We start from the raw sequence: 24,405 nt of genomic DNA, 5'->3' as shown, positions 1-24,405 counted from the left end.
CTGTTCTCTAGTTAAAGGCTTGTTTTCAATCACAAATGGATTGGAAGGTAGTTTCTTTCTGAATGCAAAAGAAAAACAACAACAACAACAAAACAATGACCTGCAGTCATTTGTGGGGACTTGATTTGGTCAGTAGAACACCATATTTTCCCCTGATCTGTACAGCGTTTTTCTGGGCCACCAGGTCATCTTTGTCTCACAGGAAATATTTTCCCTTCCCTCAGTTCAAATCTAGCCATGTTTGTTGAGGATTGGACAGTTACAAAATTTTGCATGAATGATGCAGAGCAAGGGGTAGATCTGCTGCTAGTCAGAAATCCCTAGAAATTTTCCCATGCAAGCTAAAAAAAAAAAAGAAGCAAGAAGAGAATCCTTGTCCTACTTTAAATAATGGAGTAAGAGCACTCCCTCACTTCTCTATTTGTTTCAAGGAGCTGAAAACTAGGAGGAATCAAGAGGTCTAGAATATGCAATGGATGCAACAGAGGAAAAGCAGTTGTTATAAAAGCTGCCTGCTCAGGACGCAGGCATGGCAGCCAAACAGAACAACAGGAAGAACATGGCAATTCTGTCACGGATACACAATCCATGAGGTGAAGCAATGAGACTACTCCACATAACTGAAGTCACACCGCGTGTGTAATGGCTAGTTTCCACATCAGATCACCGATTCCTGAATGGCAAATGTTCAATGGAAGTTACCTGCACCAAGCTGTGAGGAGTACAATTAATTCTAGGATAAGAGGATAAGGTATCATAGAGTAGGAACTGAGCTTGATGTGAGGTTAAATATACTAAAACAAAACACCAGATCACAAAACAAGGTCTTCTACTAGGAAGCAGGTGCTCCTAGGCTGGAAACAGCTGAGGAAAGTCTGTGCGTATAGATTTTGGGATGATGCACTGTAAAGTGCTGGCATCTGCACAGGAGGGAAATGCGGTGAGGTGAGGTAAGGCTTAGGTACACCACCTGAGTCATTCCTGCAGAAGCAATGGGATTTTTCAAGGGAATGTTGTGTTCAAATCTCATCACCCATGTTCAAAATCAAAAAAAGTAAACAAAAAGACTGTGGATTGGTTGTGTACCAATCCAAATGAAATATGGCCTGAGCAATGATACAACGATTGCCTATGCACACCCGCAGAGAACACCAGGGAAGGAGAAGGGCTGTTTAGTTGAAGGACAATGTTGGCACAAGAATAAACAGTCCAACATCAAATGTAGGCTGGGGGTTAAAAGAAAGTTTTAAGACATCAAGTTTGGAGACAGATTTCCAGGTAGAATAACTGGGCAAACAAAATAGCTAATTTTGTTTAATAGCTTGCTCAGCTCACAGAAAGGGTAATCTGCAGTAAATACATCGGCAGGGAACCTGCCTTACCCAGGAGGGCTCTTCACTACTAGGCTCCTAATAAGCAAGCAGCAATTATTTGAGGGTAATACCTACAGTCCCTTGGCAGTGGAAGAAATGCACACAAATGTTGGTGTTTATGTTGCTGTGGAGATAGTGATCACCCTCAGTAGATCCATGCTGCTCCCCTCCTCTTTTTTGCTTGCCCCATATTAGACTGTAAGGATTCAGCTCTTCTATATCCTAGCCTGATCACTACAATACTTTAAAACCTTCATATAATTTAGGCTTCGTTTCCTAAACTGGACCTTCGTATTTTATAAAACAGCATAAAACAATTATGGCTGGCTATAACTTGACTTTAGCAAGAAAATCAAGTCTAAACTTGCTGTAGGAGATAAGTCCTCTGTCAGGAACCAAAGTGAAGGTTTTCATAGATGAGTGTGTCCAGCTCGCTGAGCCATCTGGCAAAGTATCTTCACATATACGGTTTCCCACCCTCCTGTGATTACTTGTGGAGTTCCCACAATGTGCGAAAATATGCAACTGCTATTCTGTTCTCAAAACTGTCAGGATATTTTTGCTTAGTAAGAACTGACATGACAGTCTAAAAAAGGCTCTCCCTTCTTTATTGCTTGTATCTTCAAACAGAATGCAAAATAGCTGAAATTTAATTAACAGTCATTTTCTTTGGAGTAGCCCCAGAGAGCAATTGGGAGGGCTGGGAAAGCCAATTCTTACTGGTTATTTGCGTTGTAAGTGATTGCATTTGAGAATGAATTAATGGAAGATGCTATGCATAGGGATTTGCAACCAGAGTACCACTAATTCTGTGATTCGTGGTATCCAGAATATGCCATACATCATCTAAATAGATCATGGGATTTCTTACTCTCATAAAATAGCAACTAAACCAAGAAATGATGAATCTGCATGTAGGCTGGTGCAACATCCCCTATCCAAGTCATCAGAAAGCCCTACATGTGAAAACATGGGCATGCTGCAATCCCTTTAGGTATTAATAAATGGGAAATTTAAGTGACTGGTCAGAAACTACTCCCTTTTTTGACCCAAAAGGACATGTTATTTTCAAGTCAGCAGTGAAGATTCCTACAGGTTTAACTTTAGATAGGTGACTAGTCTTATCAACATTAATAGGATCAAAAGTATTTGCTGAAATAAGCTGTAGATCCGGGGCCACAATTTGTACAGTAAGATCTTCTCAGTCAAACTCTTAGCTCTTCTCCATACAGCATTGAAGAGAGGCTACACTTAAGGTACCAGATGAACTCACATATTTCTAAACATGCAACCTTTAAGTATGCCAACAAACTGGAAAAAAATATGTGAAGATATAAGAAAAAAGCGATGGACTACAGGACACGCATTGTGCTGTGGTTTGGTCTGATTTTCTCTCCCTCAGCCTGTGTTTTTCTCCCTCTGCAGTGTTTCAGGGATAGGCCAACACTTGCCTTGTCAGCACAGAGCTCCCCCAGTTCTCTGCACCTGCAGACTAGATTATCAACTCGTGCACAGGTGGAAGGAGGAACTGCTTATGGGAAAGACTGAAAGTGGTCTAATGCATAAATATGTGCTGGCTGGATCAGTGGTGACAGAAGAGAGATGCAGTCATCTATAAAGATACAAACATTGTGGAAGAAAAAGAATTAAGCTGATACAAATGGTGAAAGCGAGAGTAAAGGGATGGAATTCAATAACGGAAAATATGAACTGAACATCAGGGGAGAAACACTTTGTCAGAAAGATCTACTGTCCTGTGGTATCATCTCCCACAAGAACAGTCATTGCCTGAGCCCTTTTTCCACAAGACATGGTAGAAAGTATGTTGGAGGGAGCAAAACTATGAACACGATGACCTAAGGCTTACTTTGTGCTTGTAACACAAAGCAGTTTGGATTTTCTGTAGTTTTGACATTTCTTCCTCACTGGTGGAAGACCCCAAAATCACACACATGTGTCAACCCCTTTGATTTGACTGAGTTTAATCCTAAATGCATCTAAAGGGGAAGCAACCTTTTCTCCTATAGAAGATTAGAAAGAGCAAGATCAGTACCATTAGTTTAGACAATTAGTTTAGACTTTTTGTGTTGTTGCACAAGCTGGAGAAACAAACAAAACAAAGCAAAACACAGAATCATATGGAAAAAAAAAAAAAAAAAAGAAAAAAAAAAAGGGAGAGACCAGATGGTATGAACAGACACAGGATTGAGGCAAATATCCACAAAAGCTCCAGAGACCATAGCATGAAGACTCCATGTGATTAGTTGATCAATCTACAACTACCTACGAACTACCTACGGAAGGAATGCCTTGAAGTTAGATTAGAGGTTAGGAGGAAATTCTTCACTCTGAGGGTGGTGAGGCCCTGGCACAGGCTACCCAGAGAAGCTGTGGGTGCCCCATCTCTGGAGGTGCTCAAGGCCAGGCTGGATGGGACCCTGGGCAACCTGATCTAGTGGGTGGCATCCCTGCCTATGGCAGGAGGGTCGGAACTAGATGATTTCTAAGGTCCCTTCCAACCCAAGCCATTCTGTGATATGATTCTAAGTTCAATGTAAGTAAAACCTACATACATGTATTTCATATGTTGTAAGGACAAGTTGGACAGAGGGAGACTGAAGAACGGAGAGTAACTCTGAATGGGATACATTTTAGAAAACTGGTTTCTCTACATTAACTGTTAAAAAATAAGAATATGATCAATACCCATTCACCGTGCACGTTCCAAGATAAAGATGATTGTTTCTAATGGTGTTTTTTTTAAAAAAAAAAAGGTTTGCATTTTGATTTGACACTAATTTAGAGTAGGATTCTTTGAAGTAAGCAGTTACCAAATAAAAGTGTAACAGCCTAGAGCAGAATGAGACATTTTGCATTAAAAAAAAAAAAAATCAAACAAAACCAACCAAACAAAAACCACCAAGCATTTTATTTCTACGTATAATATGGTCTAAATTCTCTTCTCAAGTTAACTCCGAATTCAGGCCTGTCTACGTGGTAACACGGTCCTTCTCCTTCTTTGCAAGTGGTAAGTGAAAGGAGAATCTGTACAAAGTGTTCCTCCTGCAAACCAGAAAGTTTACAGTCTCACGAGAAAGTAAGACAGTGACATTTACTACAAAAAAAAAAAAAAAAAAAAAAAAGAAGCCAAGGAGATCTTCAGGGAGGGATCACTGCATCACTACAACTAAACAAACAGGCCTCCAACCTTTTTTAATTTGATTTTCAATTACCAGAAAGGTCTGAGTTTTCACATAGTACCCAGGTTACCAGAGAATAACAATCAAAGGGACGGGCTGCCTAGGGAAGTTAATAAATCATTTGCTCTGAGCATCACAACAAGCAGACCTACTCCACTGAAAAACGATCAATTTAAAAAGTAAGGAAATAGGAGCAGATAAACTTTATCTGTTATGAATACCAGAAGCTTATTCCATTAAGAACAGTCTTTTCAGCAGCCATAACTATTTCTGCTGTAAATAACATGGATCCATGTCAAATCGGAGCCAAAACTCCTTTCAGAATTCAACAGTATTTAGGTCATCTGCACTCTATTGACAGGCACTGAACTCTGAAACCATAATGATGTAGCTCAGCAACAGTGCATGACTTCCCACTAATGAGGCCCTTTTTCCATGAATAATGAGTATAGACATCAGCTCTGTTGCCAGGTACATAATATAAACACTATTTAACACACAGCTTTTAGTAAAGCAGTGTGTCTGCTTGCAGAGGCTGAGGTTTTGCACAGTGCAATCCAACTTTTTAGCCCAGGGTGGGGGCAGGCTGCTCAAGGAAATAATTTGTTCATATGTTATCAAAATACAATAAATCAGGTTTGGGCTCAGTCAAAAAAAAGGCAGTGGAGTGGAACCAACAGAAACTGCAGATAGGAAAGTATAAATGAGTTCATTGTTTTATAATCCAATAAATCTTACAACACATGAAGCTGATGAGTTCTAAAATGAGCTGAGACTCCCTGAGATGAGCCTTCTGAGACTCATGAGCTGTAAGAGTCATACTGGTTAAGCCTGTGCTTGTGGAGTCCTTGTGCATACCTAGCATATACACACACCTTTCTTTATATATGGCAAAAAAATGAGTTGAAAATGCATAGGCTCAAACAGATGAAGTAAAAAGAGTTTCAAATTTGAAAAGCCACATCTGTTATACTTCTGACCTCAGTTTTGATTATATCAGACGCTTTTGAGAAAACAAAACGCACCTTCAAGTTTTAGCATCTTCAAAGTGCCACCATAGTGTTGTTTAAACCTAGAGATCAGTGCTTCACCATGCAAAAGCAGCGTTGGCACAGGAGTTTAATCTGAGATTTGGGAGGGCTTGATTTAATTTCCTGTTCCGCCACAGGTCTGCTACTTCCCAGAGTTATTAGTAGATAACTACATTAAAGACAAGGATGTGCTGAAGTCCCATGGTGCCTGAAGCCACAGTGAGAAGCTCCTGTCTCCACGGGCTGTTACACTTTTCTGCTTTTTCGTGCCCAGGCAAAGAGAACAAAGCTGAACAAAACCAAGACAGAAGCCACAGAGAAAGTGTAGATGGAAAAGATGTAAGTGGTAAGAGAGGAGTGAAGTGGGTGAGGAGATGTATGATGACCATCACTGCCCTGAAAACCAGACTAGGACAGCTAGTTAGGTGAGGTAGGAAAATGGTTTTGGGAGTGAATGGTACTGGCTGAAACAGGAGCCTCTGGTAGGAACTGGGAGCAAAAGAAAGCTGAAATTGACTGTGCAAAACAGAAGTAGAAGGGAGTTCAGTAGACAAATGGGACAGAAGATCAACTAGGGATAGGCTGGAAAGGACGTGAAGTCTATTCAAAGAATCAAAGAGAGAGTGGCCAAAGCTCTGTGGTTACGGGTTCCAGTGTCCATACTCGTAGCCATGTATGCAACAGCACCTCAAATAGCCTCCATTCACCTCTTCAAAAACTTTTGAAGTTACAAGCCTTAAAATCTCTGCTTAAGTAACACTAGAAAAGCCATAAAATCTAGTAATTAAGAACATTTTAAAGGCAACAAGACAAAGCTAGAGAAAGAGTTAAGAAATATCAAAATGTAGGCTTTCGCACTTAATTTAGCCATTTGGTTCATGCATACTCCAATCCTTTCTTCAGACAAGGTTTGAGTAACATGCAATAAGAGTCTACAGAACCAAAATAGTCATTCTTTAAACATCAACAGAAAGCAAAGAAATGCTGAAGAGCTATGAATAAGTGAATTCCATTACTCTGTACAGAGAATGAAGCAGGGTTTGCAGAAAAAAAAACAACACACAGTATGTAATCTCTGGATCAAGGACTGTGTAAGGGGATGTATGAAGCTTGTGCAAGTCACCTTACTTACAATAGTTCTGAAATTTTAAAGTTTGACTTTCTAAAGCTTGACCAAAACATTGTTTTTCTGAGTACTGTATAGAAAAAATATAAATACATACGGACTTACCATCATACTTTGCTAAGACTGCCTGGACATCTGCATATGCTTGCAGTTCCAACAAAGCTTCTAGCAGGTTTTCATGGATATTGAACATGCTGAGCAGAGGAAACTCCTTCATCAACTAAAATCAATAACATATGAAAGGGTTAGATTATTGACATGGAAAATGGTTTCATGTTCAAAACGCACCAAGTTAAAACCCTTCAGTTCCCCACATTCCTGACTCTTTCCCAGAGTTCACTATTACCTCAGAAATTTCTGAGCTCTAAACAGACAGTGGAGCAGGTTTCTTGACAAAATATGCTTAGCATAGGATGCATTTAATCCTTGAATCAGGTGTACAGGAACAGGAATACTCTAACAAGCCATGTAAAGAAAATAGTTCCAGGTCAGCCTTGGTCTTTATGACAATATTAAGTTGGATATGAAAACTGTCAATTAATAAACATACTTCTGAAGATACAGAGAAACTGATGAGAACCACCAAATCTTAATCTCGCAAACAGAGAACAGGATGGAAACAAGAATGGTGAAGATTCACCAGGAATTTTAGAAAATAAGAAACAGGTAATGTCTGTAGCTTCTTCCCTCTTTAAGGAAGATTATCAGATGTGCAACGTGCAGAGAAATTCTTCCTTGTACATTAAATTCTTGCCTGGCACACGTTAATGTAAGAAATAATCTGTCCTTATGGGCTAAGTCTGTCTAAATTTGGCTCTTTGGGTAGCACTGACTCTGTTGCACTTCGAGGATTACTGAAGTATCAAAAATGCAAGGACAGGAGTGTTTTGTATAATGGATTATACAAATTTCTGGTGCAAACCATGATCACTGAGACAGAAGCTGATTCACTGAATTTGTGATTCCAGTGGGATAGGGATGAGCATAAAGTTCCCAGCTGAAATGGATGGAGCTGAACCTGTGAGGAACACACACACACAAAAGAAACTGTGTAGTTTACAGGCTTTCCTTCTTCTCCAGTGTTCCGAAAAAAAATGGACCACAGGTCTTGGTGCTTATCTAGATAAAAAAAAATGACCATAAAAATAAGAAGTTTAAGTCTTTGCTCACGAAGAAAAATAACTGCAGGTGAAAATTCACACAGCTGGCTCCATCAGTTATGGATCCAGCATGGCACCTACTACTTCTCAGTCTTGTCCTTACTGACTGCTGCATATTTAACGGTCGAAGCTACTACTTGGAAGGAAAAAGCATGACAGAATCTAGCCCTACGTAAAAAGTGATTTAAAGCTCAGAATGAGCATATTGCAAACAACCCCTTCAAGGGATTAAGAAAGATTATCCCTCTTCATTGCGGATGAATAATGGCTGGCAGAAAAACCTTCCCTCCACGAGTGAAGAAAAAAAAGGGAAGAGCTGCAGCCAGTTACAGATGTGCCGTGGCCAGTAAAAGTTCCTACTCTGGTTCTGTTTCTCACTGACATCACTCACTGGTTTTTATTTTTTTTCAGCTTTAATTAGGTTCTGTCAGAGTGATAAACCTCGCCTGAGACAGCAGCAGAAGAAAGGTCACTGTCCGGCCTACCAGACCTCCAGACTGACACGTGTTAATGAAGGTTTAATCTGGGAAGGGCTCAATGTTAGCAAGTCCGACTGAGTCAAAACGAACTCGGTTGATGCTGTGGTTACAAAAATAAAACACCTCTAACCAGCCACTCAGCTGTGCTAACGCTGACTGTGCACAAATGACAGCACATTTGCTATAAATAAATAAAATAATAATAAGAGGAGAGGACATGAGCTCAGTTTTCTGTCATCTCAGGATGGACAACACACAGCTTTTACTGCGAATACTCTTCGCAGTACAAATGTGGTTTTTGAGAAGCGTCCCAGAAAGTAATGCCACTTAGATGCAAGTGTATTACCACAGGTCATCTTTTAGGCCCCAGAGTGCGGGGAAACACTGGGGAAGAAAAAAAAATGCCTCAGAGGTTACAACATTGGCCTGCTGGACGTTGAGGGCAGGCCAAACCCCGCACCACGCTGAGGAGCAGCAGAGAGCCAAGGGCCAGCTCCCATCTCCTCCCCAGCAGGCCTCATGCCCCACACCGAGGGGTGAAGACGGGCACCCCGTCCGTGAGCAGGGCAAGGAGAAGGCACCCTTGAGTTCCCCAGGCCATTACAGCTCTGGCCTCCAGTTTAAGGAGACACACGGCTCCCTTTGCACCTAACTGTGAATTTTCTGTGATGTTAGAGACTAACATTGGCCAAGGTGTCCAATGATCAATTTTCATTCTCTTTTCATCTTTACTGTAACAGACACTTTTATATTAGTGTCAACCACTGCACTTAGAGACGACACGAAAGCTCTACTGTCATCCTTCTCCATGACTTAAGACCTCAAGAGACAGTCATCAGATTCAGCATTTGACGTTTCTCACCAAAGCAACCGTACCTTCTTACCTCAATACTGCTTAGGACTACAGATTTCATTATAAAATGCTAATTATTGGACTCTCAGCCAGTATAAAGAGCTGTACTCCTCTGAGCTAAGCTTGCTTTCGTACCATATCAAAGCCAACACAACATGGCCACGAATGTATTACCTTACAACACGAGATGTTCAAGTAGATATCAAATGCATCATACCAAGTACGTGCTCGCAAGGATTTTATTTTGAACTTGTCAAAATAATTTCTAGTGGCTCCATTAGCCCTTATTCTGTTCCAACTGCTCTGCACATTTGGGGAGGAACACATACACACACAGCAAGTGGAACTGCTTCTGTTGAAAGATTCATTAGCTGTACTGCAGATACACAGGAATGGCAGCTTTTGCAGGTAATTAGTAATTTTTAATTTTCACGATATTTTGGGAGTACAGGTTTGCAGAAGAAATCTGGAACTAAGTCTGACACAATCAGATATCTTATCGCTAGTCCTGGGAGGGCCGTAATTCCAGACTCACCCCAATCCATATTGCAGGGTGTAGTTTCAATGACTTTTTGATGGATACGAAAGAGTGATGATCACAAAATATGCTTTATGGTACAAGGAAATCCCCGTCTGATTTATTGGATGAGGAACAAGTTATACCTCCCAAAGAACAGTTAAATGAAGAGGACTCCCTTTCCTGAGAAAATTTCCATCATCAGTATTTTGTCATTTAGATCTAATTTTTGAAACATTTTCAAGGAATGTAGTTTTAGCTGCTATATCTGTTTTCCTCCCGTGATGACATTAACCTCATGCATCAATTAGCAATGATACATCATTTGTGTAGGGAACAGCCTTGAGTTACAGTTTATGACTACGACTAGACCATGGGGCTCAAGTGAATACAGAGGTGGATAAATGAATGATCTTATACATCACCTGGTGCTGACACATTTATTCTTTATTTGCATTGTGGCTGTACAAATGGCCACATATTTTATGGGCAATGCACACAACCATTCACTGCTGCTTCAATTCATATATTCTCTACAAGCATTTTAAAATCCATGTATTCAACTGAATGCATTTGTAGATATAAGTAAGTGAGTTCAGCTTACAAAAAAGAAACAACAACAAATAAATGAGAAATTCAGTGGGAATTTACAACCTTAACTTCGAGTCTATCTCTTCCCACTGTGGCTATGTGAAATGGTAAAATCTGCCTCCTAGAAGAGAAATGACTGAAGCTGCCATCTTCCAGGTGTGACTGTCAGCCACCAGCAAAGAACCAAGAGCGCACTGTGGATAGCACTGTTACGTTCACCAGCACTTTGCATAAGCTGCTTTCTGGTACATGACTGTCATCTGTAAGCACTGTTAACTGAACAAAGTAAAAAGGCAAAACATCAAGCCATTTCTGAGCAGAAATATAGAAGACCCCACTTCTTAGGGCTTCGTTATCTACAGCTAGATTTTCAGATGTCTTAAACTCTGTCTGAAGTTTGCCTTGGGCTGGAGGCACTTGAAACATCATTCCACATTGACTCTCTGATGTCTAATAAAATTAACTTATGGCTAAGTTTTTCTTTAGTCTAATATGACTAATATGATCTTTTCCTTGTATTCAGCTACTTTTCCCATAAAAGCTGCAGAAATTGGATGTCTTTAATATTTCCTTTCCTTTGACAAATTTTGTTGAATCTGAATGATGGATCAAATATTCCTTGTACTGAGAGAAACAGTTGAGACTTGATTTCGTAAGCTTTATTTTCCCAGAAAACCAGGCTAAAAACGATCTAGTAAAGAGTATTGTTGTAAACTCCCTAATATTGAAGCTAGATTACTAGCTGTAAAGAAGCTATCTGTCAGCCAACTTAATACAATGGAGCTGATTTGCAAAACCTGAGAACAGGTATCACAAACCCCTGGCCAGCTCACCTGGCAAGGAGAGAAGAAATGTTGTCAGCAAACACAGGCTAGCACACAGATAGGCTCCACTTTACACTGTGGGATGGGACAGGTATAGAATTTAGCTGACATTCCATTTTTATTTGGCAAATGCAAGTTTAACTCTAGTGTTCCAAAATATTTACAGATAATGTGTCTTTAATTCAAGGTAGGATTAGCAATTAGACAGTAAAGGAATAAATATCTTACTGACTATGCAAACTCTAAGGAAATATGCTAGAACATGCAGCCTATATGTTCTCTCTTAATTGGAGGATGAAAGCCTTTGGAGTAAGACTTGAGTTCTTTAAGGAATATAATTATGAAAATGCTGTTATTTGGACTGTGTTGTAAAAATGCACATTCCAGGAATAAAAAGGATCTTGAAGGAAGACATGGCATGAAACCAGAAGAACACAAGTTGTTCCAGATGTATACTTACTACTAAATAATTGCATCACATAAAAGCAGTAAGAGAAATTATATAATTTTTGATATATCAAAGATCAGCAACTTTATAAAGCATGAAAATAAAGCGATTACTCATAGCCCTCTTCAGGAGAAAATCCTTTATTTACATTATCATGAAGTACTTTGCAGAAACCTTGCCATAGTTTTAGACTTTTAAATGCAATTAAAAGAAGGAAATGATCTAGTAACTCAAAAATGTGCTAGGGGTTTCCAAAGAGGTGGAGGAACACAATTAAAAGACATACAATGCCTCTGAACGAGGATTGATACAAGAGGATTGACAAAAAAGGAGCCCAACTTACCAGGGTCCCTGTAAGACCACATGACTACATTCCATTTTCTGTCTTAATGGAATCAGAGTGCTGGAAACCCTTGGGTAAATACACTGAGTACGACGAAAAATCAGATGCAATTGTCTGTGCTACACAGGATTTGATAACACGCAGTATATGCTCAGCAGGCTGAACATATGTTTCAACAAATTGTAAGGCAAACAAAACCCGACAGTGTAGTGTAGCTTTAGTACAGGAAGCAAGTACGCTGCTCTACAGGACACGTGCCCAGCACAGCCATTTTGCTCCAGCTGGGTGTAAGTTGTCATTAAATATGTTGGACAAATCTTTTGAGAAGGCCCACATGTTCTGCTAGAAAAACGCCTGTTTTCAACACATGCCTAAAAGGCAATCTTTCATTGTAGTCACCTGGCTATTAGAATTTTAAGCACAATTTATATGAGAAACATTACCATCAGTTTCAGGTTACAGACACCGAATTTCTAGTTTTGAGGGTTTTGCACAGGATGACAGGCATGGCAGAAAGTGAGGGCTCTGACTCGCAGGTGGAGTGAAAGGACCAACAGCACTGGGGCAGTCACGGGAGTCTCCATTTTGTGTAAGATCCCATCCAGATGAAGGATGTCCTCATCTTCCCTCCCCCCAGTTTATCCACACTGTGCACAGCTGTTACAGAAGAAAATATGTTTGAATACAGAGGCATGTGGAAGTGTTTTCACTGTTAGAAATCAGTGTTTATCACTTGCTGTTACTGCAGCATTTGTGTGTCAGAACAGGAGTTAACCAAAGATCCTTCCCTGTGGGGGAGACTGGCAAACGTCGCTGCTCACATGAGCAGCGCTGCTCTGAAATTCGTGAGGTAGCTCTTGGTCTTCTTGAACTCAGAAGAATTTTTGCTTCAAATTGTAATAAATGGCACGTTGAATGGATGCTACAGATTTTCACAAAGCTAGCATTCCACTCAAGGCAAAGGAAGCCTGCTTCACTTGACCTGTGTAACACGCGCCAAAGACTGACTCACTAATCCTTGCCTAAAGCACAGAAGTATTTGGAAGAGACAGACAGTAGCTGTGGGTGCAAACAGCTGCAGAAGCTGCATTGTTGAGTTGCTAGGGATCAGAACATCTCTATTAGCAGTCAGGACTCTTTCCTTTCACACTGCCTGATGACACAAAGTACAGAAAATCGTTCTAGTTATATCTTACCCAAGAGCACTCAGCAATGCACAGAGAAACAGAAAATTCAAGATAATGTTGAATAAAAAACAGCATTCAAAGTCCAGTAAAAGAGGTTGCCAAGGAAGTACGCTAGATCTGAAGAACGCTGGCACACCAACAAAAATCACTAGTGCTGCTGGTGATACAAAGATAAAAAACCCAACCTCCCCTTATCATTAAAATAGATTCAGCGTGGCTGAGTACCATTTTGATGCCTCCAAATGGCATAACCTTTTAAACCACTTGAAAAGTTCAGGGCAGCCTCAGTGTTTAAACAACTTATCAAGCGGCACATTGATATTCAAGCAGGTCTCTAGCAGTGCAAGCTGCTTAGACACTGACAGCCCCTTGGGATCTTCTCTGGCAAAAAAAAATAAATAAATTTAACTACTGCAGTTGGGCACCGAGATGAACACAAACACATCCAGCGTGAAATATCCTCAGCGAGATTCTCAGAGTTAGGTCCATAAGAGTAAACTCCTAGGCCCTTTAAAAATGAACTGAAGAGTAATTTCTCAGCAGACATCACTGATCCCAGAAAGAAAATGTGCATTTCTGACCCTGCAATGAAGAGACACCGCACCGGGACGCAGTGCTCCAGGTGGGGCCTGGCAGGGGCAGAGCAGAGGGGGGCAATCACCTCCCTTGACCTGCTGGCCATGCCTCTGGTCCTTCTCTGCAGGGCTGCTCTTGATGAGCAGGTAGTAACTATACTTGTTAAGACCAGAAAGCAGTTATCACAGAAGTGCAGGGCTGTGGTGTAGGAGATATAAACGCTCCAGAGAGCAAGTTTGTTTCATCTCCCTGTTCAGTTCATCCCCTAGCATGCTTTCTGCCTGCCTCCCTTCTCTTTCATAAGCACACATCGCCCTTCAGTGACAGCCTGCTCATTCCACAGCCCAAATCTTCCCCAGAGCAATCCTAAGAAGCTAGACCCAGGGAAATTCAGCAGCGCAGCCACCCGCAAAGTACAGAAAGAAGGGCCTCTGCGTACCCTCCACACCCCCTCTGCTTTTATTCGATGGAAAACACAAACCACAAGCCCAGCACACTGATTTTCATCCACTGTGAAGGTGAGGGAACGAGCAGACAGACAGCAGCTGGTACAGAAAGCTACCCTCGCTCCTCGGCACCCGGTTTGTCTTTCAGCATTATCCCCAGTGAAGATGTAACGTGACGGGATAGCGAAGGCTCCTCCCAGCCGCCACCACGGCCTTTCACCTCTGCACACCCCAGGTTCTCCAACCCCCTTTGGAACACGCTGCTTTAAAATCGTCCTGACATCATCAGCCCAAGAAATAAACCAACCAGCACCGCAGGCTTTTTCCTCCGGGACAGGACGAGAGATCTGGTTCCCCCGCACACCGCACCGTGCTCTGCGTAAGGAGAAATAAAAGCGGGGTAACTCTGGTGACGGGGCTGGAGTTACTCCAGCCGCACGCTAATCAAAATGAGGTCACGAGTTAACTCCGTCCATACAAATAGTGACAGCTGCTGGTTTCTATAGCAAAGCGTAGTAAATAGTTATCATCACAAACACAAACAAAGGCAGAGCACCTATGTGTGCCTCAGCTACACATCGCCATGGCAATTACAGCTTACTGACTCTGAGCAATTCAGCTCAGCGAAATGAATGAGATCAAAGCAGCGAAGCCAACACCACAATACTGCCTCAGAATTGATTACAGAAGCGACAAATTCCTAACAAATCACTGTTTTTGAGTATCTTTAATAAAACGCCAAAGAATAGGATTTTCGTAACAGCAGCATGTATAACCAATAACCCCAAATCTTATTAAAGCCACCACCAACTCATTTTCTTTCCATTAAGGTGTTTTAAGCAGGATCTCCCTCTTTTCTGACATAAAATTGAAATAAGACAATGTAATCCATCAGTAATGTCCTCAAGATGGCCTTATATATGCAACGAATTAAAACACTCTCAAATATTTTATTTTTTCAAAGTGGCAAAGACTCACTACATCCCAATCATATTTCCCAGATGGTGTCATGAACCTCTTAACACTTCATTTCCATCATGTTCCATGTCTTGAGAAATCTGTTTTCAATCTCTCAAACACAAACAAGGCCTCCACCCTCTGTCCCCTGATGCTGGATTCAGCAGTCCCCGGCCAACTTATTCTTCATATTCTTCTTAGGGTGAATAAATCCATCTCCTCCCTCATCAATCACGCAGAAACCACCAATGACACATTCATGTTCAAACTGCTTCATAAATGCATTATTTATGTCATCCATGAAAAAATGGTGGCTATGCATCCATCAGAAATAAATGGCTCCATGTCAGTCTAAGAAAAGCGTCTGCAAAGCTGGTGTGACCCTACTCGTGCTTTTAATGGACTGGAGATGTGACCCTGAGGTACTGTTGCTTTTATATTTCACCTAGGGACCTGCTAATTCTCAGCTCTGCTCAATCACAACAAAGGTCTCTAGAGGAGTTTAAATGTGGTTCTGAGGATTTGGCTAAGTGTCTTTATGTGGAAAAATACCGAATGCATTGATCTGAGATGAAGCTCTAGAAGCTGACATTCTGTCTTTCTACCTCCTTTGTCTTGCATCCAGTCCTTTTGTTTCAGCATGATGTTAGAATCACAGAATGATCCATTTTATGTTCCTACTGAGGAAAGTGTTTTCAGTCCTTCCAGTGCCTAACAAATGATGACTTTGGGTTTCCCTGTCATTGTCACTTGCCACGTTATACTTAACTTCAAAACCACCCAATTTTCTCTCTAGTGACAGAATAACCCATTTCTTACAACCAAAGTGTTCTGGGTCTCACTTTCCGTAAGAAACCTAGGACTGGATGGACCTGAGTCCCCGAATCCAGTACTCTGCACGCTGCTAGCCATATATATTGACATCAGCTGCAGAAGGGTTCATAAAAGGGTTCACTGTTTGACATAGCCCTATCTACAAATCACCAAACACATTCAGCAGCCCCTAGTAAGCTCCAGAAGTTGCCATAATTACGACGTGAGACATTTGAATGTGAAATTCAAGATCATATCTTTCTTGTATATTAGTGCCAGAACTGAGAATTCCAATGCTTTTCCACCTACATTTCGTACAGCATTGATTCCAGTGTGCCTGTGTAACAAAATTCATAAATAATCGTGGAGCTGACTGGACTGAAAACAACATTTTCTCCCAGCTGACTGCCTTGACCGCAAGGCTGCAAACCCAGGTCTTTCCTCCACGTTCCTCTTTCTAGCTATACAACAGTTTGGTTTCGACAAGTTCTTTTTCAACACCTCTAACTGGGAGCCTGGTGATTCTGGGGGAGTGACAGCTGTGAGCTGTGTGTCCGAAAAACCTCGGCAAGAGACATGAAGTGAAAGTTGCTTCCCACTTGCCATCTGGCAGATTATTTAGGATGAGGACTAGCATCACGAACTCTGCTCAGTGGTTTCAAAAACCATCACCGAAGCAGACTTGCTGCCGTGGGTGAGGCAAGTCACCTCCTCAGAGAACTGTGTTCCTAATCTGCATGCAGGATGCCCCACCTGAAGAAACGCTGAGCACTCCTAGCTAACTCTAACGCTGAGCCTTTTACACACTTGGAACATGTACAGTGCCTCCTGGAGTCTGCTGCCCTTCCTGCCATCCCCCACATTGCCACTGTTTGAGGTTTCAAATTTATAGCCTACAAATTTGGCATACATCTTCCTCCATCTCGGGGCGAAGTCAGTTTGTTACAGATTGTAACAAACAAGAATGGTTACTTGTTCTTGACATCTCAGTAATAGGTTTTGCATGAATAAATAACACTGTCCTCAGGTCTGTGTAGTGTGACAAACAATGACAGAGCCAAACTGCAGCTTTGTAAGAGAAAACAGAATACTTAAGACATATTTATTAAGTTTGCTGCATTCATTACATGTCCTAGTGGAAGAGGGAGAATTCAGGGGAAAAAAAAAGTTACGTAACTTTATGATCAAATAATTAAAGACTGCACTCTAATGCACACATACCAGGACGGGAAATTCAGTCTGTATGGGCAACCATCCCTCTGGCATTGTGATTTCATAGTATTGCTTTTGCAATCTTATAAATGATCTGTTAACTTAGTCTTTATGTACATTACACATACAAAATGATCTTCAGCAGTACTGCCTGCTGCAGGAGTGGATGCTAACTTGTAAGCAAGTGCGTATCATCTCTGTGCTATTACCTACATATCAAAGCAGAACAAACAAACAAAAAATCCAAACTCACATCTCTCATCATTTTCACTGCTTCTCTGGTCCTTCCCAGCTTTCTTGCACACATTGCCAGCCTCCTCTTAATATAAACTAACACATTGGTGTCCCTTCCTGCAAAAAAGTAAAGAGACATAATTGACACAATTAGTAACAACATAATTAAGATTAAAAAAATATTTTTAAAACTAAGTTCTTTTGATATTCTAACACAAAAGGAACAGTTTTCTAAACATTTTTGTTATTTGCTATCATGTAATAAGAAGTTACCAAATTCAGCTGACTTAAATATGACATAACCACTGAAATCAGTGGAATTACTCTGGATATATGGTGGTTTAAATAAGGATCCACACGTTAGCTGTACACCTATGAAATATAAGTGGATCTGAAGGTAGAGAGCACTGTAGGATATTAGACAGATCATCAAGTAATCAGGCAGGGGAGGGGAACCCCTACGAAGCTAACACTGAGACAAAAACTCTGTGGTTATACAGACAGCATTAAATTACTTACCAACTCACATATTTGGTTTAAACAACAGCATCCATGAAACTACATGTGTCTTATCTGCCTTTTTTTGTAGGTTTTAGACGTGTTAATAGGAGATGCAGCAAATCAGATCCTCAGTTTCAGTCCACCAGTCTTTTTACCTACTGATTATAAGTACACCCTGACCCTCCCTTTTGCTGAGCCTTTACTTGTTATCCTGTCACCATCTTCAAATTCCTCATGCAGCTAATTATGGATTGCAAATTAGCATCTTTCAGATACGACAATCCGATATGCTGGAAGGTGCCCTGACAACAAAGAAGACAGAAACTAACCAGCTACAGGAATTGGTCTCTTGGAGAATCCTTACTCTTTTGGTGATCCTTGATTTCTCATCCTCTCCCTGTAATTTCAATGTGAACTTTTAACGTGCTTCTGGACCAACAGGAAATGTGCAGACAGGTAATCAGCTATAGAATTACCATATCCAGAAAATATAGGACACCTGCTACAAATTATCTTCATGTACACTATGCAGTCTATAAAGATTCGTTTGTTCCTAACATTTTGAAGTCTTTCATAATAAGAACAAGATGTGTGCTGAACACATTCCAAGTGCCTACAAATTGTTTTAAAGTTGTGATTACAATTTTCAGATAGATCAAGCAGCTGGCTGAACGGTCTGACTTGAGAAGAGAAAATAAATAAGGGAGGGAAGGAATTTCATTAGCTATATTTTATATTATGTAATTCCTTATCTCTGTATTGTTTTCTATATATTTAATAAACAATTTATTAGTTACATCTGTTTCGATATGTTTATATAGTGTAACCAAGAGTTATAAATTTCAGGCCACGCTCCCTTCCAGACATTTCAGAAGGAATGGTCAAAACACATTTACTTGTGAAATCAAGACAACCTTTCAGGCCAAAGTTTTCAGAGGTGACTAATGATTTGGGGTGACTAACGTAAGCCACCTTAAAAAGAAGACTGTCTGCACCTTTTATAAACCAGCATCTTTTGAAAGAGGTTAAATTGGGTACCCAAAGTCTGCATCTACTCTTAAAATTCATTGTCTAACGTAAGATACTGTATGAAAGATATGTGAGTATAGAGAAATATGGGACAATATGCTGTTGTTCAAAAATTACAGTGTTTTTCACTCCTTACAGATGAAACACCCTCTTTTCATCCCAAGGTCAACCTGAAGGACTAGAGATGGCACAACAGATATTTCAGAACCATGTTGTAACTGCAAGATGAGGAAAGGAACTGTGGTCTCCTTACAGACATATTTATCCATGGTCCTTTTTTTCCTGAAGAAATCTGAGCTGCCCACCTTTTTAGCCATGCAAGTCCAGCATATAATGTAAGGAATCCTACACGAAGCTCTTGTGTGTAAGGCACTGTTTGAGACTGGAACTTGTCTAACTTCTGTAGGTGCTCACTGCGGTTATTGGTGGAAGGGGAGAGGAGTGGGACAGTCTAGCCCCTCCACCAAGCAATGGTCAGAGCTGGCCATCACTTTTCAGCCCCTCCTGCTCTGTGGCAGCGTACTTAATTCTGTGATTCGGCTCTTTGCTTACTCGGCTGTAATGCTGGAGGTTCGGGGTGTCAAACTGGATGCTGATGGTAGTGATACGTACCATCTAGCACGCACAGGTTATGAAGGCACCATACTTAGGTTTGCCTGCACGAACTTTATCAGGATATCTTGGACATCTTGCTCACCAGGATAAGCATCACGACAGTCTTTAATCACTCTTATTGTGTATTTTTCATAGAACTGCTGTCATTTTCTGTGCTTAGGATGGATTGAGCGCACAAATCAAGGTTTTGTGGACAACCATAGGCCTGCTAGAACCTGAAAACTGCTTCAAGGGCTCAGCTGCTCTCCATTTGTTTTTCTCCAAAAATAAATGAATCATCATAAATGTATCATCCAAAATATCATTTGATATCCAACAAATGTTTAAAATACTACCCCCAAGATTTATAAAAACTCAGGCTTTCAGGTATAAACTTGTGTGCACTTCTGAGACCAGAGATGACAGACAATTTCACTACGCACAGTTTTTATCAGCAATCTTTGACTTATGTGGAATAGCTAGAGGCTGTGAATTCAGGTCCTGAGAAACTTACAGATACCCCAAATATGTCTGTGCTTGTACTTATGCAATTCATTGGCATTATGTTTGTCTGAGGTAGCCATTGTAGATTAAAAATAATCTAGATCTGTTTGCTTTACTTATCTTTTTGTTCATTTACCGGCAGTGAACACTCATCTATTTTCTTGGAATTAAGAAACACCCAGTAAATATCATTACAGCGCCTACATCTCCGCACTCAGAACTTTAAAAAACTAGACTTTTAATTACAGCACTAAATTATTCCAGTTGTTAATTTTTATGTTTCTGTGACCTTTCTTAACAAATGCACCTAGCTTTTCAAATGTCACCCTGGTGAATGGGTCTCATTAGCTTTCACACAACAACGTGTGGTACGTGTTTATCCTTACAACTGATGGACATCGCTGGCAAAGCACTTTGGTCCCGTTTGCATCATTCTTTACTGTTTTTACTGCATGAGCTTATGTTTTCAAAACAGCTAAAGGCATTTTGGTGCAACTTCCTAAATCAGTCTCCATCATTTTCTGAGTATCAAACATCTTTTGGCTCTGCAGCCTTCTCTTTTCTATTAAGTAAATGCTACATATTTTCTGCCATGACAGAAAAGATGCATCTGTAATCTCAGTATTGCCAACTCAGTAACAGAATCAGGCAAAAACACTGAAATAGGATATTATGTTGGCTCTAGGAATATGGCTCTAGGAGCATATTCCAGCCAATGTACTGAGTGCACAGTTCTCAGAGGGGAAAAAACAAAAACAAAAAAAAACAAACCCCTACCATTACCAGAACTTCTCCCTTTTAAAAAATACATGTAGCTATTCCCTCCAATGAAACTTACTGTGTTGGGCTTCGTACTGGGCACCGTGATGCTGCAATTGCTGGCTGCGCCTGTAACAGCCCTCTCCAGCTTTCAGAGCCTGCTTGAACAGCTTCTCTGCTTCTACAATTGTTGTAGCTTCCTCTTCAGCCAAGAGAATATAGGCAGTGGCACATCTGTAAAAAATGTCAGAGGAAGAACTGTGAAAAAGGTACTTGAAGTAAAAACAATAAAAAGCCATGCAGACTTTAAAGGATGTACCAATTACAGAGGCAAAGGAGTTTTGTCGATATACTGTTCTCACAAACCTTTTTAAATACTCTGACAATTTAGAATTTTTAATTATCTGCGCTTCTCGTCTATTAAGGAGTAAAACCACAAAGCCATTCATTTCACCTCTTTAAATCTCTCTTTACGAATAGGGTGAGCTGCTGAATTGAGATGTCTCTCTCATTGACTATAGAGGGAGCCTAGGTAACTACTTGAGACTCGATGGCCACAGCTTTAACAGCTGAAATTAGATGGGATATAGGCTGTTGACTTCTGTCTGATACAAGTAGCTCATTACTGATGAGACTCTGCTTTATACAGAAACAGAATGAGGCTGCCGCTGCCACCTCTAATCGTGTTTCACACAGTCATCACTCGAGGAATAGGAAACAACAGGTCTGGGTAAAAATGAGACTCCGTATGTGAGTAGAACGGAATAGGTGTATAGCTCACTGCAAGCAATAGCCTCTTCTGCTATATGCTCCTTCGATTAAACTGCTGTCCAGGCACAAACAGTTGTGTTTGTTGTTTTTGTTTTTTTCCTTCTAATGAAACAAGTGAAAGGCAATCTGCAAGGCATCAGTTTATAAAACTCTAGAATGTGGTAATCTCAGACAGCAACCTAAGGGAGTCTCTCTGCCTGATGCACTCTGGCAGCATTTGTATAGTTTGCCATGCCAGTAAAGCTTCAGAGCACTGAGTTTACTGTGGGATCCCAGAATGCTTCATTTCGGATTGAGAAAATAAATAACAGACTCAAAGAAAGTAAGTCCTCAAATATTACATCGTGTTCCCTCACACTATCAAATGAATATTTCAAAAGGTGTTTATGAGGCCCCTCCTTGTTGCTTCTGTTCAGGACAACTGAGAAATCCAAAAGGGAACTCTCTTGTCCCCATCCCACAAATAAACATATCATAAACTCATCAGGAGGCAACTTAATTAACACTTTGCTATGCTAACACAGGGCCCAAGGCCCACTGCCATCAGTGGGAAGACTCCCCATTGTCACCAGTGCCCTAAGGATCTTCTGTGTGGCTAGCACAACATGCAGCTGTGCTTTTTTTTTCCTCCCATTGTTGGGTTTCCTGTGACAGGCCTGTAATCATGGTTAAAAATTACTGTAGCAACCCCCCTGCCTTAAGCTATCATCAAGTGGATTTTTAAATGACAGAAAATAAATGCAAGTTTTGTTGTCACTCACTCATTCAATTCCAAAGCTTCATGTGCTGCAGAAATTCGGGCTTGAGGGTTTCTCTCTCTCCAGGCTTTTTGCATTACTATTCAACAAACCAAGCAGACAAGGGGTATATCAATCATTACAGCATTAACAAGGAGAATCTATTGCATTATAACAACAGAATTTACTGTTTTCAGCCTGACTCACTCCAGAGCATTTCTAAGAGCTCAGTGACCACTCAAAAGATATATAATCAACGCGAGCTTCTGCCCCAGATGCTCAGCCTTATTCTTTCATTTAATTCACCTTTTTTCCATGAAAAAGTCTGACTGAGGAATCATGCTATCTGCATTGTTACATGCAGAGAGGGCAAGCAGCTTTTTCATCTGGGGGAGGTAGATTCCATGGGGCACAACAGAAAACAAGGACAGATGAGTTTCTTAGTCCAGTTCCTTAATGTGCTGTTGCTTTAGTAGCATGTTAAATGGAAACAACATCCAGGCTAAGTGGACCACCTTGTAATTAGCCCACAGTGTTCAGAAAGTAGGATTCATGTTTCTCCTGTGTCAAAAAAGCACAGTGTGTTCTCCTTTGTAATTATGCCCTCAGAATACTGCGCCCAACTGCCAGTGTGTCTCCTTTCTTAAGAGATCCTAAGATTTGTCTCTTCAGATGCAAATTCTGATGACCAAAATCATTGTTGTGCGCTTTAGCTGAACCAAAATCTGTACGTGGACACAACAGTAAAGGCTTAATGCCACTAAATCTGCTTATATCAAATTCAGCTCTAAGCGTGTTGTTCCTTTTATTTATTTAATTATCATTTTACAGCGTTTCTAACTGCGGCAGGGTATGAAACACAGGACTCAGGTTTTACACAAGCTCTCCTCTGTCAGCAGAGACTAAATGGGGCCTGGATAATGTAACTCAGAATACTACACTGCAGCTGGAGGCAAATTAAGCTCTATCTGTTTGAAGCCACTGCAAGAACCAGGAGGAAAACATAAGCCTTTACACTTGTAAGTGGTACCTTGCATGACTTCAGCAGGAAAATAGAACAAACTAGTGTCACAAATTTGATAGCTTATTCCTATATAGATACTTGTACAGACCTAGCATATTACCACAGCAACAGCTTTCCAGGCATGATCAAACTTTACCTTTCTTAATCTACCTGTGAGAACTGATGGCTGACTGCATTTTTTCTGCAGCAGTTCAAAATAATCATTAACCTACTAGCAAAAATGGTTGCTCACAACATCTCTTACTAGCATCTGCAGGCCGTAAATGATCCGTGTCACATGTGAAGAATGTCTGATGGTCCTGTGCTGAAAGATTCATATCGTAGTAAGTCAAGGGTTCTCTCCCTGTTACCCACGTATACCTGCAAACATGTCAACAGAGAGACAGTTTGGTTAATGAGGTCACATTCAGCAAAACCTACAGAAAAGTAGAGTCCGAGATGTTAGAAATGAAATGCTAGCCAATCTTCTAACCAACTGCATTTCACTGTACTGTGATGGAGCAACAGCAGTTGAACATGAGCTAATGAGGATGTTGGAAAGTACTTACTGGCAATCTATAACACACGTGTTCAAGCATCAAGACTATGGGAAACCTAGATATTATTCATTAGGTTGTTTACTAAAACTGATTTGAACAGAGTTACTATATTAGCACACCAGCTACACTGCACTTAGGTGTTCCGATTTTTCTAAGGACACCAAAAAAATGACAGAAATACCAAGTGCATGAATTTAAATTCCTTTTCATTGAGAAACATTTCACTAATGACAGAAAAAAAAACTGGTATGAGCACAGGTGTCCACAGTTGTGTCTCTTTTTGCATCCCTGAGTTGGATTAATTGAAATGTACGATTAAGGCCTTTAGCCAGGTACCATACCTGAAGCTGTAACAACACAGCACTTACCGATTATATTCAGCTCCTCTGAACAGATTTAAAGGATTTCGCCAGACTTTGCATTCTGTCATAAACAGAAACAGACAATAATTAATCTCTCCCAAATTAAAATGCAACTTGAGGTTTAACAGAAACATCAGTTACCTTCTAATGAGCTTTAATGATTAACTGTTATTTTCTATAGGCGTGAAATGAAAAAATAAAGAGCATAAGAGATG

At 40.5% G+C, this 24,405-nt stretch overlaps 1 protein-coding gene across 2 annotated transcripts in view; it reads right to left on the bottom strand.

Moving 5' to 3' along the window:
- ST7 (suppression of tumorigenicity 7) overlaps window positions 1-24,405 on the bottom strand; it is a 139,394-nt gene that overhangs the window by 28,642 nt on the left and 86,347 nt on the right. For both annotated transcript variants that reach the window (XM_084298329.1, XM_084298328.1), the window contains exons 4-9: window positions 24,197-24,251; window positions 23,534-23,649; window positions 22,290-22,365; window positions 20,837-20,991; window positions 17,390-17,487; window positions 6,836-6,950 (exon numbers count right to left, since the gene is read on the bottom strand). In XM_084298329.1, coding sequence (XP_084154455.1) covers window positions 6,836-6,950; window positions 17,390-17,487; window positions 20,837-20,991; window positions 22,290-22,365; window positions 23,534-23,649; window positions 24,197-24,251 — 615 coding nt within the window. The remainder of the gene's footprint in view (window positions 1-6,835; window positions 6,951-17,389; window positions 17,488-20,836; window positions 20,992-22,289; window positions 22,366-23,533; window positions 23,650-24,196; window positions 24,252-24,405) is intronic.

Source organism: Netta rufina (assembly GCF_964035555.1).
Source record: "Netta rufina genome assembly, chromosome: 1".
NCBI lineage: Eukaryota > Metazoa > Chordata > Aves > Anseriformes > Anatidae > Netta > Netta rufina.
Note: the sequence above shows the minus strand (reverse complement) of the source record. Positions and strands in the feature narration are given on the sequence as shown.